This window comes from Bactrocera dorsalis, chromosome 4 (assembly GCF_023373825.1).
Source record: "Bactrocera dorsalis isolate Fly_Bdor chromosome 4, ASM2337382v1, whole genome shotgun sequence".
NCBI classification, from domain to species: Eukaryota; Metazoa; Arthropoda; class Insecta; order Diptera; family Tephritidae; genus Bactrocera; species Bactrocera dorsalis.
Genome location: NC_064306.1, coordinates 18,110,338 through 18,127,295, shown reverse-complemented (window position 1 = coordinate 18,127,295; position 16,958 = coordinate 18,110,338). Strand labels below are relative to the sequence as shown.

The window sequence follows — 16,958 nt, the reverse complement described above, 5'->3', positions numbered from 1 at the left end:
CTGAAGACAATTGCTGCACCGCGAGTAAATACAACAGGAAGATGTTTCAACTGTGGAAAAGCGGGTCACTTTGCCCGAAATTGCAATATAAAAGTAAACCCATCAAAACGGAAACAACCAACAGATAACGAGGACGGAGCATCCACATCTCACAAGTCGTTAAACTAAAACGGAACAGTTCAAAGGGGCGTGAGCTGGTTCCCACAACTATTTGCCCCGCCATCTCGATATCACAAATAGGTCGCCATGACAACAATCTTACTATCAATGGCATCGTAAATGGACGACTGTCAACGCTTACTTTGGATACTGGTGCCACACATTCAATTATCCGACCGGATGTGGTAAGAGGAACGGTTGAACCATTAGTCGGTTGCAAGCTTCGAACGGCCACCGGGGAGGAAGCAGCTGTCGCGGGAAAAGTGTTTTGCAAAGTGATGATTGGTACCCTGGAAGTTAATCACACCTTCATCCTAGCAGAAATCACGGATGAAATTATAATGGGAGTAGATTTCATGATTGATCACGGGGTTACTTTGGATTTAAACAAACAAATGCTGTTTTGCCAGAACATGGAGATGCCTATAAACACCGGATATGTGACCAACGTTGAAAGTAAGAGGGTGATTGTTGATGATAATCAGAGTATTCCACCAAAATCTGAGGCGATTGTATGGGCCAAAGTGAATGGAGGAGGTGGGACTGAAGAGTTGTGGATTGTGGAACCAACAAAAATAGATACACCCATATTGGTAGGAAGAACGCTTGTGAAAACTAGTGAAGACGCCACCATTCCGGTCAGAGTAGTGAATGAATTCAACACGCCTATAAGTCTGAAGAAAGGAGCAGTAATTGGACAGTGCCAGAATATAAGTGCAATAGCACGATGCGAACGGTCACAACAGAAACCTACTATTGAGCCACAGCAGACAAGTCCTACACTCCTAAATAATTTGCTGAACGAACTGCATGGAAATGAAAAATTAAAAGCAGAAAAACTATTAGAAAAATACGCATCCATATTTGCAAACGAAGGAAACACAGGAAGAACCGGCATTGTCAAACATCGCATAAATACTGGAGACACTAAACCAATCCGACAAGCTCCGCGTAGGGTTCCACTAGCAAAACGTAGGGATGCTAACAAAATTATTGAAGACATGCACAAAAACGGTGTAATCGAACCTTCAATAAGTCCATGGAGCTCACCTATCGTCTTGGTTAAAAAGAAAGATGGTAGCACCCGTTTCTGCGTAGATTATAGGAAGTTGAATGATGTCACAAAGAAAGACAGTTATCCTCTACCGAGAATCGACGATACCTTAGACACCTTGTCTGGAGCGAAATGGTTTTCTACATTAGATCTACAAAGTGGATATTGGCAAGTCGAGATTGATGAACGTGACCGTGAAAAGACCGCTTTCAGTATGGGCGACGGGTTATGGGAATTCTCTGTGATGCCATTTGGGTTATGTAATGCGCCTGCAACGTTCGAGCGACTGATGGAACATGTGTTAAAAGGACTCAACTGGAAGACATGTTTGGTGTATCTTGATGACATTATCATCATGGGAAAAAGTTTTGATGATCATCTGAAAAATTTAGAGGAAGTCTTTCAGCGAATAGCATCAGCCGGATTACGCTTGAATCCCAAAAAGTGTTCATTATGGAAGAAGCAGGTCACATATCTCGGACATAAAGTGTCAACTGAGGGGATTCACACCGAGGAAGGAAAAATAAAAGCAGTCAAAGATTGGCCTCGACCCACCAACATACATGAACTCCGCAGCTTCCTCGGCTTATGCACGTATTACCGCCGTTTTGTACCTGGATTTGCGAACGTGGCTAGAAGTTTACATGATTTAACAAAGAAGAATCGCCCGTTTGTATGGCAGTTGGAACAAGAAAAAGCGTTTGCGCAGCTTAAAGAACTACTTTGTACGGCGCCGATGTTGGCTTATCCAATACCTGGAAAGAAATTCATCCTGGATACAGATGCGAGCTCTTATGGAATTGGAGGTGTCCTGTCTCAGCTCATCGACGGACAAGAAAGAGTAATTGGGTATTACAGCAGAGTGCTCGGGAAACCAGAGAAAAACTACTGTGTGACGCGAAAAGAACTACTAGCTGTGGTGGAATGTGTAAAACATTTCCACAAGTATTTGTATGGACAACGATTCTTGCTGAGGACTGATCATGCAGCATTAAAATGGTTATTACAGTTTAAGAATCCGGAAGGCCAAATTGCACGATGGATCGAAAGATTACAGAATTACGACTTCGAAACGGAACATCGAAAGGGGATTCACCACAAAAATGCGGATGCATTATCACGTCGCCCTTGTCCACTGGAATGTAAACATTGCTCCAAATCAGAAGGAAAGGAAGGTATAATCGACGTGCGATTACTGAATATAGAACCTGAAGATGATTGGACTCCTCACCGCATCAGAATCAATCAGCTGGAGGACCCTGATCTTGCAAAGCTGATAATAGCCAAAGAAAATGGGGTACGACCACCAAAGGAACAAATAAGTAGCGAGAGTCCAACTGCAAAAGCATATTGGGCCCAATGGAACAGCATAAACCTCGTTAATGGATACCTTCATCGTACCTGGGAAAGCGAAGATGGCAAACAGTCTCGTCTGCTGATCATAGTACCGAAGTCCATGATCCCGAAAGTATTGAAAGAATATCACAATGGACCTAGTGGAGGGCACCTTGGAATTACAAAAACTATAGAGAAGATTAAACAACGGTTCTACTGGATCGGTTGTCGAGATTCCATAGCAGAATGGATAAGTAATTGCGTAGAGTGCATGGCAGCTAAAGGTCCTAAAGCCAAAAGTCGCGGTAGGCTACAACAGTACAACGTGGGATCACCATTTGAACGAGTCGCAATGGATGTTGCAGGTCCGTTCCCAACCAGTACGGCCGGTAACAAATATCTACTGGTTGTCATGGACTATTTCAGTAAATGGCCAGAAGTATATGCCTTACCAAACCAAGAAGCGAAGACAGTAGCCGAAGCGTTTGTAGAAAATTGGATAACAAGGTTCGGAGTGCCCGTCGAATTACACTCAGATCAAGGCAGGAATTTCGAATCTTCCATTTTCCAAGAAGTCTGTACATTATTGGGCATCCACAAGACACGGACAACAGCGTTACACCCACAATCAGATGGGATGGTAGAGAGATTCAACCGAACGCTCGAAGAACATCTGCGGAAAATCGTCGATAAAGATCAACGGAATTGGGACAAGTGCATCCAGATGTTCCTGCTGGCGTATCGTTCAGCGAAGCACGAGACAACTGGTTACACGCCAGCAAAGATTATTTTCGGATCTGATCTGCGACTCCCTGCTGATCTTAAGTTTGGAACGAATCCTACAGCTGTAAGAAATGATGGAGATTATTGTTCTGCCTTAAAGGAAGAAATGAATGAATTGCATCTAATGGTAAGACAGCATACGCATCTGATGAGCAATAAGATGAAGGACCGGTTCGATCAAGCGGCAAATTCAAAAGGTTTCGAAGAAGGTGATCTGGTCCTGTTGTACAATCCACTTCGAAAGAAAGGCTTGTCCCCGAAACTGCAGACAGCCTGGGAAGGACCCTATATGGTGATGAAACGACTTAATGACGTGGTATAACGCATACAAAGAAATGGAAAAGCACGATGTAAAATGAAAGTAGTACATTTGGAGAGGCTCGCCCCATTTGGTTCAAGAGGATTTGTGCCTAATCGGGACGATTAGACTTTAGTGGAGGGCAGTGTTACAAAAGTAGTATTAAGTTGTATTTGTATTACTATATGCATCCCTGATTATGAACAATAGCTGTAGGTATATGGAATAGCATTTGTCTTGTTGTAGACATCTGGCGCCACGGCTGTCTGCTTGTCGAAACAATAGACATCTGGCGCCGCACTGTCTGCTTGTCTACTTAAACAATTGCTGAGTCTGGCGCCGCGGCTGCCTGCTTGCGTCTGGCGCCGTATAGCATTATGTTCTGGTAATTTCCAGACGCAATATTCTAGAAGGACACGTCGGCATCAGCGAGAAGTGCGTGGCTATATAAGCCGTGGCAACGCCAACGTAATCAATCAGTGCTAAGAGTAAACTGCTATAGTGTAGACGAGTTGTGAAATAAAGAATTGTTGAATTAAATTAAACAGTGTTGATTTTATTTGTCAATCCAGAGATACGAACCTAACAAAGTAAACTAGCAAGCAGTAAATTCGTAACAGTATGCATTGTTGCGCTGGACGGAGAGCCGGCGTGCATCTTGTTCGCGTTGTCTCTGGGCACGGATATCGCTTTGGCTCATGATCATTGAATCATTTAATTTTTTTTTTTATTATTTTTATTTATTTATTTATTATTATTATTATTATTATTTTTTTTTTTATATATATATTTTTAATATTTTTATTTATCTATTTTTTTATTTATTTTTTATTTATTTATTTTAAGATACACGTAAGTGTTTCTTTATGTTTAACGTTTAACGTTCTCAGATTACATTAAGTTATATGAACTGCCTTATCAACTGCTTTACCGACTGTGGGTGTAGAAATGATCCTGACCACTTACAACTCTGCGTAGACAGATGATTTGCCGTGTGACAGAAACAGCTGATAAGCACTTCTGATATGCGAAGGAGAATTTTTCCGCAAAAATTAATTGAGTGTTTTTTGTTTTTTTTTTTTTGTTTTATAATTCTAAGATTTTACAATCAAACATTTATGGATTTCAAACACCAATGCACCAAGCAAATTGTTGTGCGCGAGGTGCCAACGATGATCAGGATCTCCAGCGAATCTGCCTGTAAGCTTTCACAGCCTGGAATTCACGTAAGTTAACACAAATTGAGGAGCACACTCGATTGTTGACCGTACACTTAGACCTCTGAACGCGAATAATCATTCTTTGATAAAATGTTTACGTGTGTCATTTATAACTTTTGGTTATGCTTTTATCAACTGCTGGGCATCACAGTCCATGTGAAAGCAAGCTAATAAATAAACGCATACTACCAAACATACACACGCCCACCGTATAATAGTCTGCCGCACATTTAAGGAATAGGAAAGACTTCCCTTCATTATCTATTTGCGGCCTACGCTCATTTCTTCTTTCGATTATCTAATAATTTTGGTTCCTTCTCATTTTCCATGCACTTAATTTTGATTTATTACATCCTCGTTTCCACTTTGTATTTCGCTTCACATTTTTAACTCTATACTGGATTAGGATTGACATTCAAATTGAGGTAAATCAATTTCGAAATTACCAACCAACCACAACTTTTACTAACACTTGTGTCCATTTGGTATATTAAAAAACACTAACAATTACTTTCCTTCAATGAACATTCAGCTCCAGAGCTAAATCAAAATGGAACGGACTCACCTAATAATTTTGCCACAGCCTTTGGCGAAACTAATATCTTCACGCATCTTCTATATTTTCTCTCTCCCACTCATCCGGACTTCAGGATATGAAGTAGCGTAATGTGCCATCGTTGCATTTGAAACATCGCGTACTGTACCGATCTATTATTCCAAAATTGACGCTCTCATTTTAATTTTCCTTATGCATTGTTTCGCCTTTCCTGTCGATTGGAACTTGAACTTCTTCCGCCAGGGCCGGTTACACATGCATCCTCTTCCGTGTTACACCTCTCAGAAGCGTAGGCCTCCAGTGGTTGTAGCTCATTGCGGCTTGTTACATGGGAGGTACATGAGAATTGAGAATTATTAATTGAGGTAATGCACCGCGACCTAGGGTCTATTGTGCCCTCTCCTATATCACATGACCTCACAGAGCCCAAGCAGCCTGAACAGTTCCAGGAGTTTGCTGGGCTCAAGCGAGGTTATGTGATCCCTGCTGATATACACTGAATCCAGGGCCTTAAGCCTTTTCCCACAGATTGCTGTGCAATCCTGGATAAGGTGTGCTGGTGTCTCCTGTTCCAGGTCGCAGAACCGGCAGTTGGCACCGGAGACCATGCCCATGTTGGACAGGTGCTTCCTGAGTTTACAGTGGCCGGTGTATATTGCGACGAGGAGACGGAATTTCTCACGAGGTAGGTTAATTAACGCTTTACCTGGAGAGGTTATACCCTCCCAGGAGCAGCTTAGCGTGGCACATACCTGCTGCCTGCCGCCAGTGCCGCTCTCTATCCTCTCTTTCCTCCGTGCGTAGCAGCTCCTTAAGAGTTTGGGGTCCTACCGCTATATATGGCTCTGGTCCCAACATCTTGGATGCTGCTGCCGTGCGGGCCAGCTCGTCGGCCTTCTCATTACCTTCTACTCCCTTGTGCCCTGGTACCCAGATTAGATGTACTCGATTGCACAGGGACAGGCGGTTTAGCCTTTCTATACATTCCTCGACTAAAAGCGATTTGGTCTCGTATGATAGAATCGCTTTTAGTGCCGCTTGACTATCACTGAGAATAGCTATGCGCTGGTTGCGATAGTTGCGCTGAGGTTGACTTCCGCGCACTGACTGATGACAAAAACTTCAGCCTGGAAGATACTTGGGAAGCTGCCCATAGGTATGGACAGCTTAGTACGCGGTCACGCAATACCTGCCCCAATACCTTCCGGTGTTTTTGAGCCATCAGTGTACCACTGAATGGTACTGTCTTTCAGTAGCTTTTCCAGAGTGGAATCATTCCACTCCATCTTGCTGCCTAGAGTTACTTTAAAATTCTTTTTGAGATTAATTTTCTTTGTTGTGCCATCTCGTGAGAGGAGGGCCAGCGGTGTGCTTTCCGCTAGGGCGTCCATCTGTTTAGAGGACATGATCTTCCCTCTTCCACAGCCTTCTGCTGACATTAGCAGCATGGTGTGCTTTGCTGCTAGCTTGATCACTTGATGCAGCGGTGTGAGCTCTAGTCTGACTTCCAGTGCCACCGTGGGGCATGTGCGCATTGCCCCCGAAGCACAGACATGCAAGTCTTTGCAGCTTTGACAGTCTTCCAATCACCGAAGACTGCGCCGCTTTGGTGGCCCAGGCAACCGCTCCATAGGTGACGATAGGTCTTACTATCATGGTATACAGCCATCTAATGATGCTTGGCTTGCATCCCCATGATCTGCCGGCCAGGCGTCTACAAATCATAAGTGCTCTTGTTGCCTTGGATAGCGTTAGGTCCAAATGCCTACTCCATCTTAGCTGTGAGTCTAAGGTGAGGCCAAGGAATTTGACCTCTTTAGACATTTCCACCTCTGTGCCTCCGATTGTAAGGGATCTCAGGCCCGGAAGAGATCTCCGCTTTGTGAATGGGATCACGGTGGTCTTTGCTGGGTTGATGTTTAGCCCTACCGTGGTGCACCATCCTTTCGCCAAGTTTAGGCCCCTTTGAACAATGTCACAGAGAGTGTTCACAAATCTGCCTCTCGCCATTATGACGATGTCGTCCGCATACCCTTGGCAGCGGATTCCATTGCTTGTGAGTAGCTCGAGTAGCTCGTCTACTATCAGGCTCCATAGCAGAGGGGATAGTACTCCGCCCTGTGGGCATCCCCTCGTGGTGCCAAGACGAATCTTACTTTCTCCCACTGTTGTTTCTGCTACCCTAGTGCGCAGAAGGGCTTCAATCCATCTCTCGAGTGCCTTGATCACGCTGGTGTGAGACGCATTGTCAAAGGCACCCTCAATGTCAAGGAAGGCGCAGATCGCTACCTCGCCATTGACTAGTGAATCCTGCAGTTCAGACGTGAGTTGGTACAGAGCAGTATTTGTGGATCTTCCCGCTCTGTACGCGTGTTGTCTGTCATGCAGGGGTGCGACCTTCAGCACCTCCGATATTATGTGGTTGTCTATTACCTTTTCCATCCCCTTCAGAAAGAAGGAGGTCAGACTTATGGGCCGGAATGATTTGGCTAACGAATAGTCTCTTCTTCCTATCTTGGGGATGAAAATTACTCTAGCAATTCTCCATGACTCGGGGATATACGACATCGCCAGACTGTCTCTCATCAGCCCTAGCAGGTGTGGTAGGAGAATGTCCATACCTTGCTGCAGAAGGGCCGGGAAGACGCCGTCCACTCCCGGTGACTTGTAGCTCGAAAAGGAGGCCAGTGCCCACCTGACTGAGTCTGCAGTGAACAGATTCCTTGCAGTCAGCCAGTCTGAGCGATCTGGCCTACGCGTGACCGAAGCTGGGGTTAGGTCAGCTTGAACTGTCTCCGGGAAGTGCGTTTGTAGGAGTGTTTCCGCCCTCTCCTCCGCGCTTGTCGTATAGGTCCCGTCCTGTCTTTTTAGGGATAACACTGTGTCCGTCTTACCCTTCGACATCGCCTTGTGCAGTCGGGCTGCCTCCGGGGTCGAGGAGACGCTCTCACAGAATTTCCTGAAACTGTTTGTCTTGGCAAGCCTAATCTCCTTATTGTAGATTGTTAGCTGCCGCTTGTATTCTTCCCAGCTGCCCGTGCGCTTGGCTTTGTTAAACAGCTTGCGCACCCTAAGTCTAAGAGCGGAGAGTTTACTGGACCACCAGGGACAGCTTTGTTTACTGGTGGTCGCTTTCAGTGGACAGGCACAGTGGTAGGCGTCCATAATGGATTGGTTTATGGCGTTTAGCCTACTCTCCAGCCCAACTGTGGTGGACCTACGATCCGCCTGCTCCACTGCACTTAAGTTCCAGTTTAGATTTTCTCTGAAGAGACCCCAGTTTGTATTTCTCGGGGTACGGGTCGGAGGTCGGTCACCGACTGTCACCCTCAGAACAAAGCGAATGATCATGTGATCTGACAGTGAGGGTTCTTTTGAAACCCGCCACTGCGAGATCAGCCCAATCATGCTGTCGTTGCTCAGGGTAATGTCTAGGACCTCTTTCCGAACGCTGGTTACGAAGGTTCCTACATTCTCTATGTTAATATTATTACTAAGTATAAATTCTAGAAGTGACTCACCCCTCACGTTACAGTCCGTGCTGCCCCATTCCGTGTGGTGCGCATTGGCATCGCAACCTATGGTTAGGGGCAGATTGTTGGCCTTGCAGTGCTCCACTAGTTTGAGTATCGATGGAGGGCGGTGCCGTGGCCGTCTCTCCTGGAAAATATGCTGATGCGAGGACGAAGTCCGATCCTTCCTTGTCCTTTATCTGTACTGCCACCAGATCTTGCGTTAGAAACTCTGAAATACAGAAAAGGTCGATATCGGCTCTAACGACTACACAGCAACGGGGTCTCTCCCTAGAGAGATCCCAGATTACCTTGCTCTTTCTTGTGTTGAGGCCTCTTACCTCTCCTCTGAACACCCAAGGTTCCTGGATTAGGATGATGCCCAGGTTATCCGAGATGAACCTCTTCACGATGACCGCCGAGGCTGCCGATGCGCGATGGAGGTTCACCTGAGCCACCTCTATGCCGGTAGTGGAGATTATAGTACAGGTTCGACGAGAGACGGGTCCTCGTCTTCAATCCCTCCATCGACCTGCATCTCCAGCCCTTCCAGGAGCTCTTGGGTAGATGGCAACCTGCCTTCCTGCTCCTTAGGGATCTCGTTGCTGCTGTTCACTTCTGCAGTGGAGGTCGCAACCTGCCCAGCCGAAATTGTTTCGTTGGTGGGTTCCTCTCTCTCACACGAAACCACAGCGGCAGTCGCTTCATGCGCTGCTTGGCGGGCTACGGGTGGAGCTGGTGCTGCGGTCGTCTCCGTCGGAGGTTCCTGGCTCGTAGACGTGGTCTTGGGCCTCCATGGCCTCACGACGATCTTGCCGAAGCGGAAATTCAGTCTGAATCCCTTCTGCCGGATATACTTGTATGACTCATCGTCCATCGTTATGTTGAGGTTCCACCCAGAACCCTCAACTTTGCTCGCTACGACCTTCCACGCCGAGGTACTTAAACCTTCGTTCTGGTTCCTTACCAGATTGAGCGCGATGTCGTAGCCTTTATCTGCGCTTCTTGGGAAGAACGCCACCATGTTGTGTAGCTGTGGGATCTCGTCTCCCCTTCTTACACACAGGGCCGGACCCCTCCAACCCTCCAGTCTTGGTACGATCCTTTGTAGCCAAGTGGCCGACTTTTCATTTTGGCAGTCAACCAGCAGCATTCCTCCCTTGAAGAATATGCCGTTAAAGGCGCCGGTGAAGCCTATGCTGACAGACAGAGCGTCCACTATGCAGTCCTGGAGAGCCGTCAATTGTTCGGATCCTAGGGCCTCCGCGGGTAGTTGCGGGGCAACACAGCCATCCGAATGCTGCTCACAGCCTCTGCGTATTTACGGCTTGCGGTTGGCTGCTGGTTGGGGTTGGAGCGCCTTCCACTGGTTTCCTGTGGTTTGTCCTCTCTTACCCTCTTTGGTCTAGGTGGCTCCTGAGGTGTTATCTGGCCACTCTTTCTCTTTTCCATTCTGGGTGCCTCTTGGGGCGCAGTCCTTGCTTCGCTCCGTCCTTCTAACGAAGCAGCGTGAGCCTGGCGACGCCTTCGATTCCTACGCCTTGTTGCCGCCGATCCACCGTTGGCACCAGTGCGCTGCGCATTGCTGGGAGAGGGGTTATTCCCGCTGCTCCTACTCAGAGCCCGCTTTTCAGCTGACTCTGGTGTCTTACCGTCCTCCAGGAATCTTAGGTACCACTTAAGAGTGGCTCCGCTCATTCCTGCTCTACGAGGATCGCCATGACCTCCTGGCTGTCCTGGCTCCGGGGTACGTGGAATGTTCCCTCGTTGCCTTCTCCGCTTTCGTTCACCCTTAGATTCCACTTTCGTGAAACCACCCTCCTCTCTGCAGTCGATCCTTCTCAAGGGGGTTGAGGGGGCAGCATTTGCGCGATTTACCGTGGTCTTTCCTGACTCACTACGCTGTGTACCGCTGCCGGAGGGCACATCGTCGTCATCGCGAGCGTGCTCCTCGAAGAGTGCTCGCTCTTCAGGCGACAGGGCATCCATGAAGCTAGCCTTTCTTCTAGCTCCTGGGCCACTCTTGCTTGCGGTACTGCTGCTGCTTCTACCCGTTGCTCCGGTTGTTGTTGTCGTTGTTTCGGTTGCCGTTGTTGTTGTTGCCGTTGTAGTTGCTATTGTTGTTGCCGTTGTCTGTTTGTTGTTTTTTGTTCTGTTGTTTTGTTGTTCCATCTTGTTCTTACGACCGTTTGGCCCGTGTTGTGGGCCTCCCGGTCTAGTCTTTGAAAGGGGAATCCAGAAGTCCGCTGCGCCAGAGCCCCTTGACGCAGTAAGGCCACCGTTACTTCCCAAGGCGGCCCGGTGTTGGGAAGGCTCCGTGCGAATACAGCCGAATTTACCTCCTGGCTGCAAATCATCCAATGGGCACGGGTCGCATAACACCCTGGATTAGGAGGTGGTAGCTCTTGGTTGCCGCGCACATGCGGCCTCTGCCATTCCCCAGGGGAGATGCTGAGCAGCATCATCCCTGGTGGGTGGGAGCTGCCGTGCTGTGCTGCGGTTTAAGCCCCTGCACCTCGACAAGGTGCCTACCATTCGCAGAGGATGGGAGGTACATACCCAGTGTAACAAGCTATTGTCGGTTTACGCTATGTGTGCCAACATTACCGACTTTGCGATTTCCTCCAAATCTTCTTTCCACTTGGTTATGCCTGCGAAACATATTTGCAATAACCATTGTAATGCGCTATCGTTAAGCGCCTTGCTAAACACTATCCCAAGTGCCCTGCCTTCGAGGGTATCGGTTCACCGTTGTACATCTTGCAGAGACATCCGCTTCAGCACAATCGGTATTGAATTTTGTCACTGTCCGGTCTTGGTATCTGTATGAACTTCATTATGTCCATTAGATTCCGGTGCTATGGTTCTAGCGCTAGGAGGCTCTGGCACGAACCTCGCTTTGTAGGATTAGCCGATCCCACTTCTGATGTCGGGGATTTCGTTTGTAGATGTAGATTCTGTATAGGATTTGCTTGTTGATGACTCCATGTTGTTGTATCACTTAACACTTTACTACAACTCAATAACTTCACTTTTTATTTTCTCTACACGAGCACAGCAAGTTCTGCTCCTTTCAAGATCACTTCTTGAACTGATACTGCGAGGAAATAGTGCCTAATTATATGCGCACTTCATTGCTCTAAAAGTAGTTAACGGTTTCTGCCTCTCTTCACTCTGTTCGCAGAATACGATCAGACCTCACTCAGTAACAGTTTCTCTAGTCCTGTTACTATGCTTATTTGCACATTTACATTCTATAGTACCGTAATATATTATTATATATGCCGCCAATGCGTCGCCTACTTCAAACGACGCTGTGCCACATACAGTTACCTACAAAATATTAGCACTCTGACATACAAAATACTAGTACTACCGCTCCGACAAATATGTTGCAAGAAAAGGACCATAAATCTTTCACAGAACCTTTCTCTCGAAAACTCGCAACGTCGAATCATCAGTTGTTGTCATCGTATACCATATAGTAGGACGAGAATAATGGGTGACTTATACGGTTTGGTTTTTGTTCATCGAGAGAAGACTTTACTTCTCAATTGCCTACTCAGTCCGAAGTAGCAAGAGTTATTCTGCGTTGGATTATGAGGCTGACATTTTTGGTGGTGTTGATGCTGGTTCTAAGGTAGACGAAATTATCTACAACTTCGAAGTTATGACTGTCAACAGTGACATGGGTCCCTAGTCGCGAGTGCGGCGACTGTTTGAAGATATTTCGTCTTGCCCTCGTTCACTATAAGACCACTTGCTTCGCTTCTTTATCCAACCTGAAGAAAGCAGAACTAGCGGCGCGGTTGGTAAGGCCAATGATACCAATATCATAGGCATATGCCAGCAGCTGTACACTCTTATAAAAGATTGTACCTGCTCTATTAAGTTCTGCAGCTCGAATTATTTTCTCCAGCAGCAGATTGAAGAAGTCGCACGATAAAGAGTCGCCTTGTCTGAAACCTCGTTTGGTATCGAACGGCTCGGAGAGGTTCTTCAAGATCCTGACGGAGCTTTTGGCTTTTCTCAACGTCAGCTTAAAAACCCGTATTACCCGTATTAGCTTTGCAGGCATAACAAATTCAGACATCGCGGCTCTCAAAAGCAGCTTTGAAATCGACAAAGAGGTGGTTTGTGTCGATTCTCTTTTCACAGGTCTTGTTCAAAATTTGGCGCATGGTGAATATCTGGTCAGTTGTTGATTTGCCAGGTCTAAAGCCACACTGATAAGGTCCAATCAATTTGTTGAAGGTAAGCTTTAATCTTTCACACAATACGCTCAAAAGAACCTTATATGCGATGTTGAGGAGGCTAATCCCACGGTAGTTGGCGCAGATTGTGGGGTCTCCCTTTTTATGAATTGCGTATAGCACACTTAAATTCCAATCATTGGGAATGCTTTCGTTCGACCATGTTTTACAAAGAAGCTGTTGCATGCTCCTTATCAGTTCTTCGCCGCCGTGTTTGAATAGATCTTCCTTCAATCCATCGGCCCCACCGCGTTGTTGTTTTTCAGACATACATATAATTGCTATACGAACTTCTTCATGGTCGAGCAATGAAACGTCTGCTCTATCGTTAATTACATAACTAAGTATATATATGTTAGATTCATGTTTTAATGGCATTTGTTATCATATGTGTAAATATTATATTTATTTATTTTATTGATAAATCCGTACAAAATTTTAAATGTTTCAGGAGCACAAAGCATGCGCAAAGCATCCTGAACCTACCTACCTGACTCCAATTCGCGAATGATTATTATCATGATATCAAATACCCACTTAAGGATATTGCCAACCTCAATGGCAATATATTCGACAGATCGCTACACTTGTATATTGCTTGTCGAGGAACCGTATAAAATTATCGATAACTTTTATGTATAAGTTATATATTGCAATCGAAAATACTTTATGTTTAGAACTTGAATTAATAATATGGGAAATAACAGATGTAATCAAACAAAAAAAGTTTCTAAGAAACAATTTAAAAGTGAACGTGATGTTTATGTTACATCAAAGTCAAGTTTTGAGGTTTGTGGTGCTTAATATCCCTATCTTACCTGCCTATTATTACAATATCGATGGATTATATGCAATAGTATGTAAGTTATGGAAAATCCTTAGAATGTCGTCACCGAAATAGTGTAAACCTTATATATACCGTCCTAGAATTTCGGGAATAACAGATGTGGTCGGATAGAGGACGTTGGCACAATTACGATTTCTTTGACGCCGCGATTTGAAAGTACCTTTGGAAAGAGGAAGTCCTCCTGTTTAACAAATAACTATATAGGGTTATAGCCAGGGTTCTCATTTACTACTCCGTAGCAGCGAAATTTCTAGAATTATTGCTATGCTATCGCTACCGCTATCACTTTTCCGGGAGCCACAGCATAGTCGTAGCATAACAATGTATAAGAAGTGCTCTACTCTGCTCCGAGTTTTGTTAGGTAAAAAACTATAGCTGGAGCGGGAGCAAAAAATTAAATTCTGCGCTATGCTCTGGCGTAGCGGTAGCAAAAAATTGGGAGCGGTAGCACAGCAGAGCTAATGAAAATTTTCATGTGCTACAACTCCCGCATGTGTTTGTTGTTTTTTTTCTTTTTTTTTTGCTATTTTCTGTCATAATATTTGAATTAATTGAATAATTCAAACAAAAAAATGTTATGCAAATCATTTTGGCACTTGTTGCGTCAAGTGACTTTATAAATCTAAAATCAAATATTTTAAGAAATATAGGGTGATTTTTTAAGAGCTTGATAACTTTTTAAAAAAAAAAAACGCATAAAATTTGCAAAATCTCATCGGTTCTTTATTTGAAACGTTAGATTGGTTCATGACATTTACTTTTTGAAGATAATTTCATTTAAATGTTGACCGCGGCTGCGTCTTAGGTGGTCCATTCGGAAAGTCCAATTTTGGGCAACTTTTTCGAGCATTTCGGCCGGAATAGCCCGAATTTCTTCGGAAATGTTGTCTTCCAAAGCTGGAATAGTTGCTGGCTTATTTCTGTAGACTTTAGACTTGACGTAGCCCCACAAAAAATAGTCTAAAGGCGTTAAATCGCATGATCTTGGTGGCCAACTTACGGGTCCATTTCTTGAGATGAATTGTTGTCCGAAGTTTTCCCTCAAAATGGCCATAGAATCGCGAGCTGTGTGGCATGTAGCGCCATCTTGTTGAAACCACATGTCAACCAAGTTCAGTTCTTCCATTTTTGGCAACAAAAAGTTTGTTAGCATCGAACGATAGCGATCGCCATTCACCGTAACGTTGCGTCCAACAGCATCTTTGAAAAAATACGGTCCAATGATTCCACCAGCGTACAAACCACACCAAACAGTGCATTTTTCGGGATGCATGGGCAGTTCTTGAACGGCTTCTGGTTGCTCTTCACCCCAAATGCGGCAATTTTGCTTATTTACGTAGCCATTCAACCAGAAATGAGCCTCATCGCTGAACAAAACACGCGCGCGAAACACATTTCGAACCGAACACTGATTTTGGTAATAAAATTCAATGATTTGCAAGCGTTGCTCGTTAGTAAGTCTATTCATGATGAAATGTCAAAGCATACTGAGCATCTTTCTCTTTGACATCATGTCTGAAATCCCACGTGATCTGTCAAATACTAATGCATGAAAATCCTAACCTCAAAAAAATCACCCGTTATATTAATAAAGTCAATTAGATAATAATTGAATAAATTATATGTACATATATATTTTTTTATTATGTAAAATATTTACCATTTTTATATTACCAAAAACATCATCTATTCCTAATGTATTACAATACTCAATTCTATGAATTTTCGAAATTAATTTTAATTAAATTACTTTCCCCTTTTTTATATACTGTTACGAATTTACTCTTGCTAGTTTACTTTGTTAGGTTCGTATCTCTGGATTGACAAATAAAATCAACACTGTTTAATTTAATTCAACAACTCTTTATTTCACAACTCGTCTACACTATAGCAGTTTACTCTTAGCACTGATTGATTACGTTGGCGCTGCCACGGCTTATATAGCCACGCACTTCTCGCTGATGCCGACGTGTCCTTCTGGAATATCGCGTCTGGAAATTACCAGAACATACGGCTATACGGCGCACAGTGGGGTAAATGGTGCTCAAAATGGAGATTAATTCCCACAAGTCTTCTAGTTATGAAAAAGTTATTTTTTTTAGGTAATTAATCATAAAGAAGTAAGAAAATAATGCAATTAGAGTTTTTTTATTGTTTTTTTTTTTTAATATCTTAAAAAACAAAAATATGCTGAACATCGGTTTTCTAAATTTTTAATTTTTTTAAGTTTCAAATTTTATTTAAAATATATAAACTGTTTCTTCATCACTATAATCATATTCATGATCATTGTCGTCTTCGCTTGAATTTTTATCATCGCCTTCATCATCATCGTCATTATCAACTTCATTATTATTGCCACTTTCTATCACGTTCAACTCTAATGCTTCTTCGGGTAAATCCTGCACTTTTTTTTGTAATTTTCTAGTGGTTGATATAACGGGGTTAGAACTGATTAAAAGTCTGTTAAATATGTCTTCATTTGCTTTTTTTCTGCTGCATTTACGAGAAAAATGTTCTCTAAAATTCTTAATATCTTTGTTTCGAGCTTCCTGAGCTTCTTCTGATAATTGTCCGATTGACAACATAGCGTGCGATATTATCTCTGGTCCATGGATAAAATATTTGTGAAGTGTTGGAGGCATGTTATACCAAGGATAACATTCAACGAAATATCGTGCCCACTAGAAACAACTACGAGTATTGTATGCATCTTTTTAATCAAATTTATGTCAACTTTACTGTATTGCCATCGTTAGAATTCCCAAAGCTAGGTTTCGGTTGGTCAACAATCAGACCAATTTTATCTTTAAATCCTTTTTGAATCCTTACTTTATTTTTCGAAACTAATAGTTTCTCACTTTCTGTTCGAGCTTGCCACTTTTTTATAGACAATTTATATGATAAGTGGAGAAGACATTGAAAGAACCTAATCCACCCA

The 16,958-nt window shown here is 44.0% G+C and overlaps 2 protein-coding genes across 5 annotated transcripts in view; one reads left to right on the top strand and one right to left on the bottom strand.

Moving 5' to 3' along the window:
* Positions 1 to 9,010: 9,010 nt before the first annotated feature.
* On the bottom strand, positions 9,011 to 13,666 carry LOC125778147 (uncharacterized). Its single transcript, XM_049454717.1, has 2 exons — positions 9,229 to 13,666; positions 9,011 to 9,149 (listed from the first exon to the last, which is right to left on the bottom strand). Exon 1 carries the CDS (start codon positions 11,087 to 11,089, stop codon positions 10,172 to 10,174), a length of 918 nt encoding a protein of 305 aa, XP_049310674.1. The 5' UTR covers positions 11,090 to 13,666; the 3' UTR covers positions 9,011 to 9,149; positions 9,229 to 10,171.
* Positions 13,667 to 13,842: 176 nt separating this feature from the next.
* Positions 13,843 to 16,958, top strand: part of LOC109579478 (transmembrane protein 203) — a 31,827-nt gene continuing 28,711 nt past the window's right edge. The window contains exon 1 of one of the 4 annotated variants that reach the window (XM_049454740.1): positions 13,843 to 13,959. The gene's annotated coding sequence lies outside the window, so the exon portion shown is untranslated. Of the gene's footprint in view, positions 14,031 to 16,958 lie in introns of all 4 variants that reach the window. The other 3 variants (XM_049454738.1, XM_049454741.1, XM_049454739.1) reach the window with 3 other exon arrangements.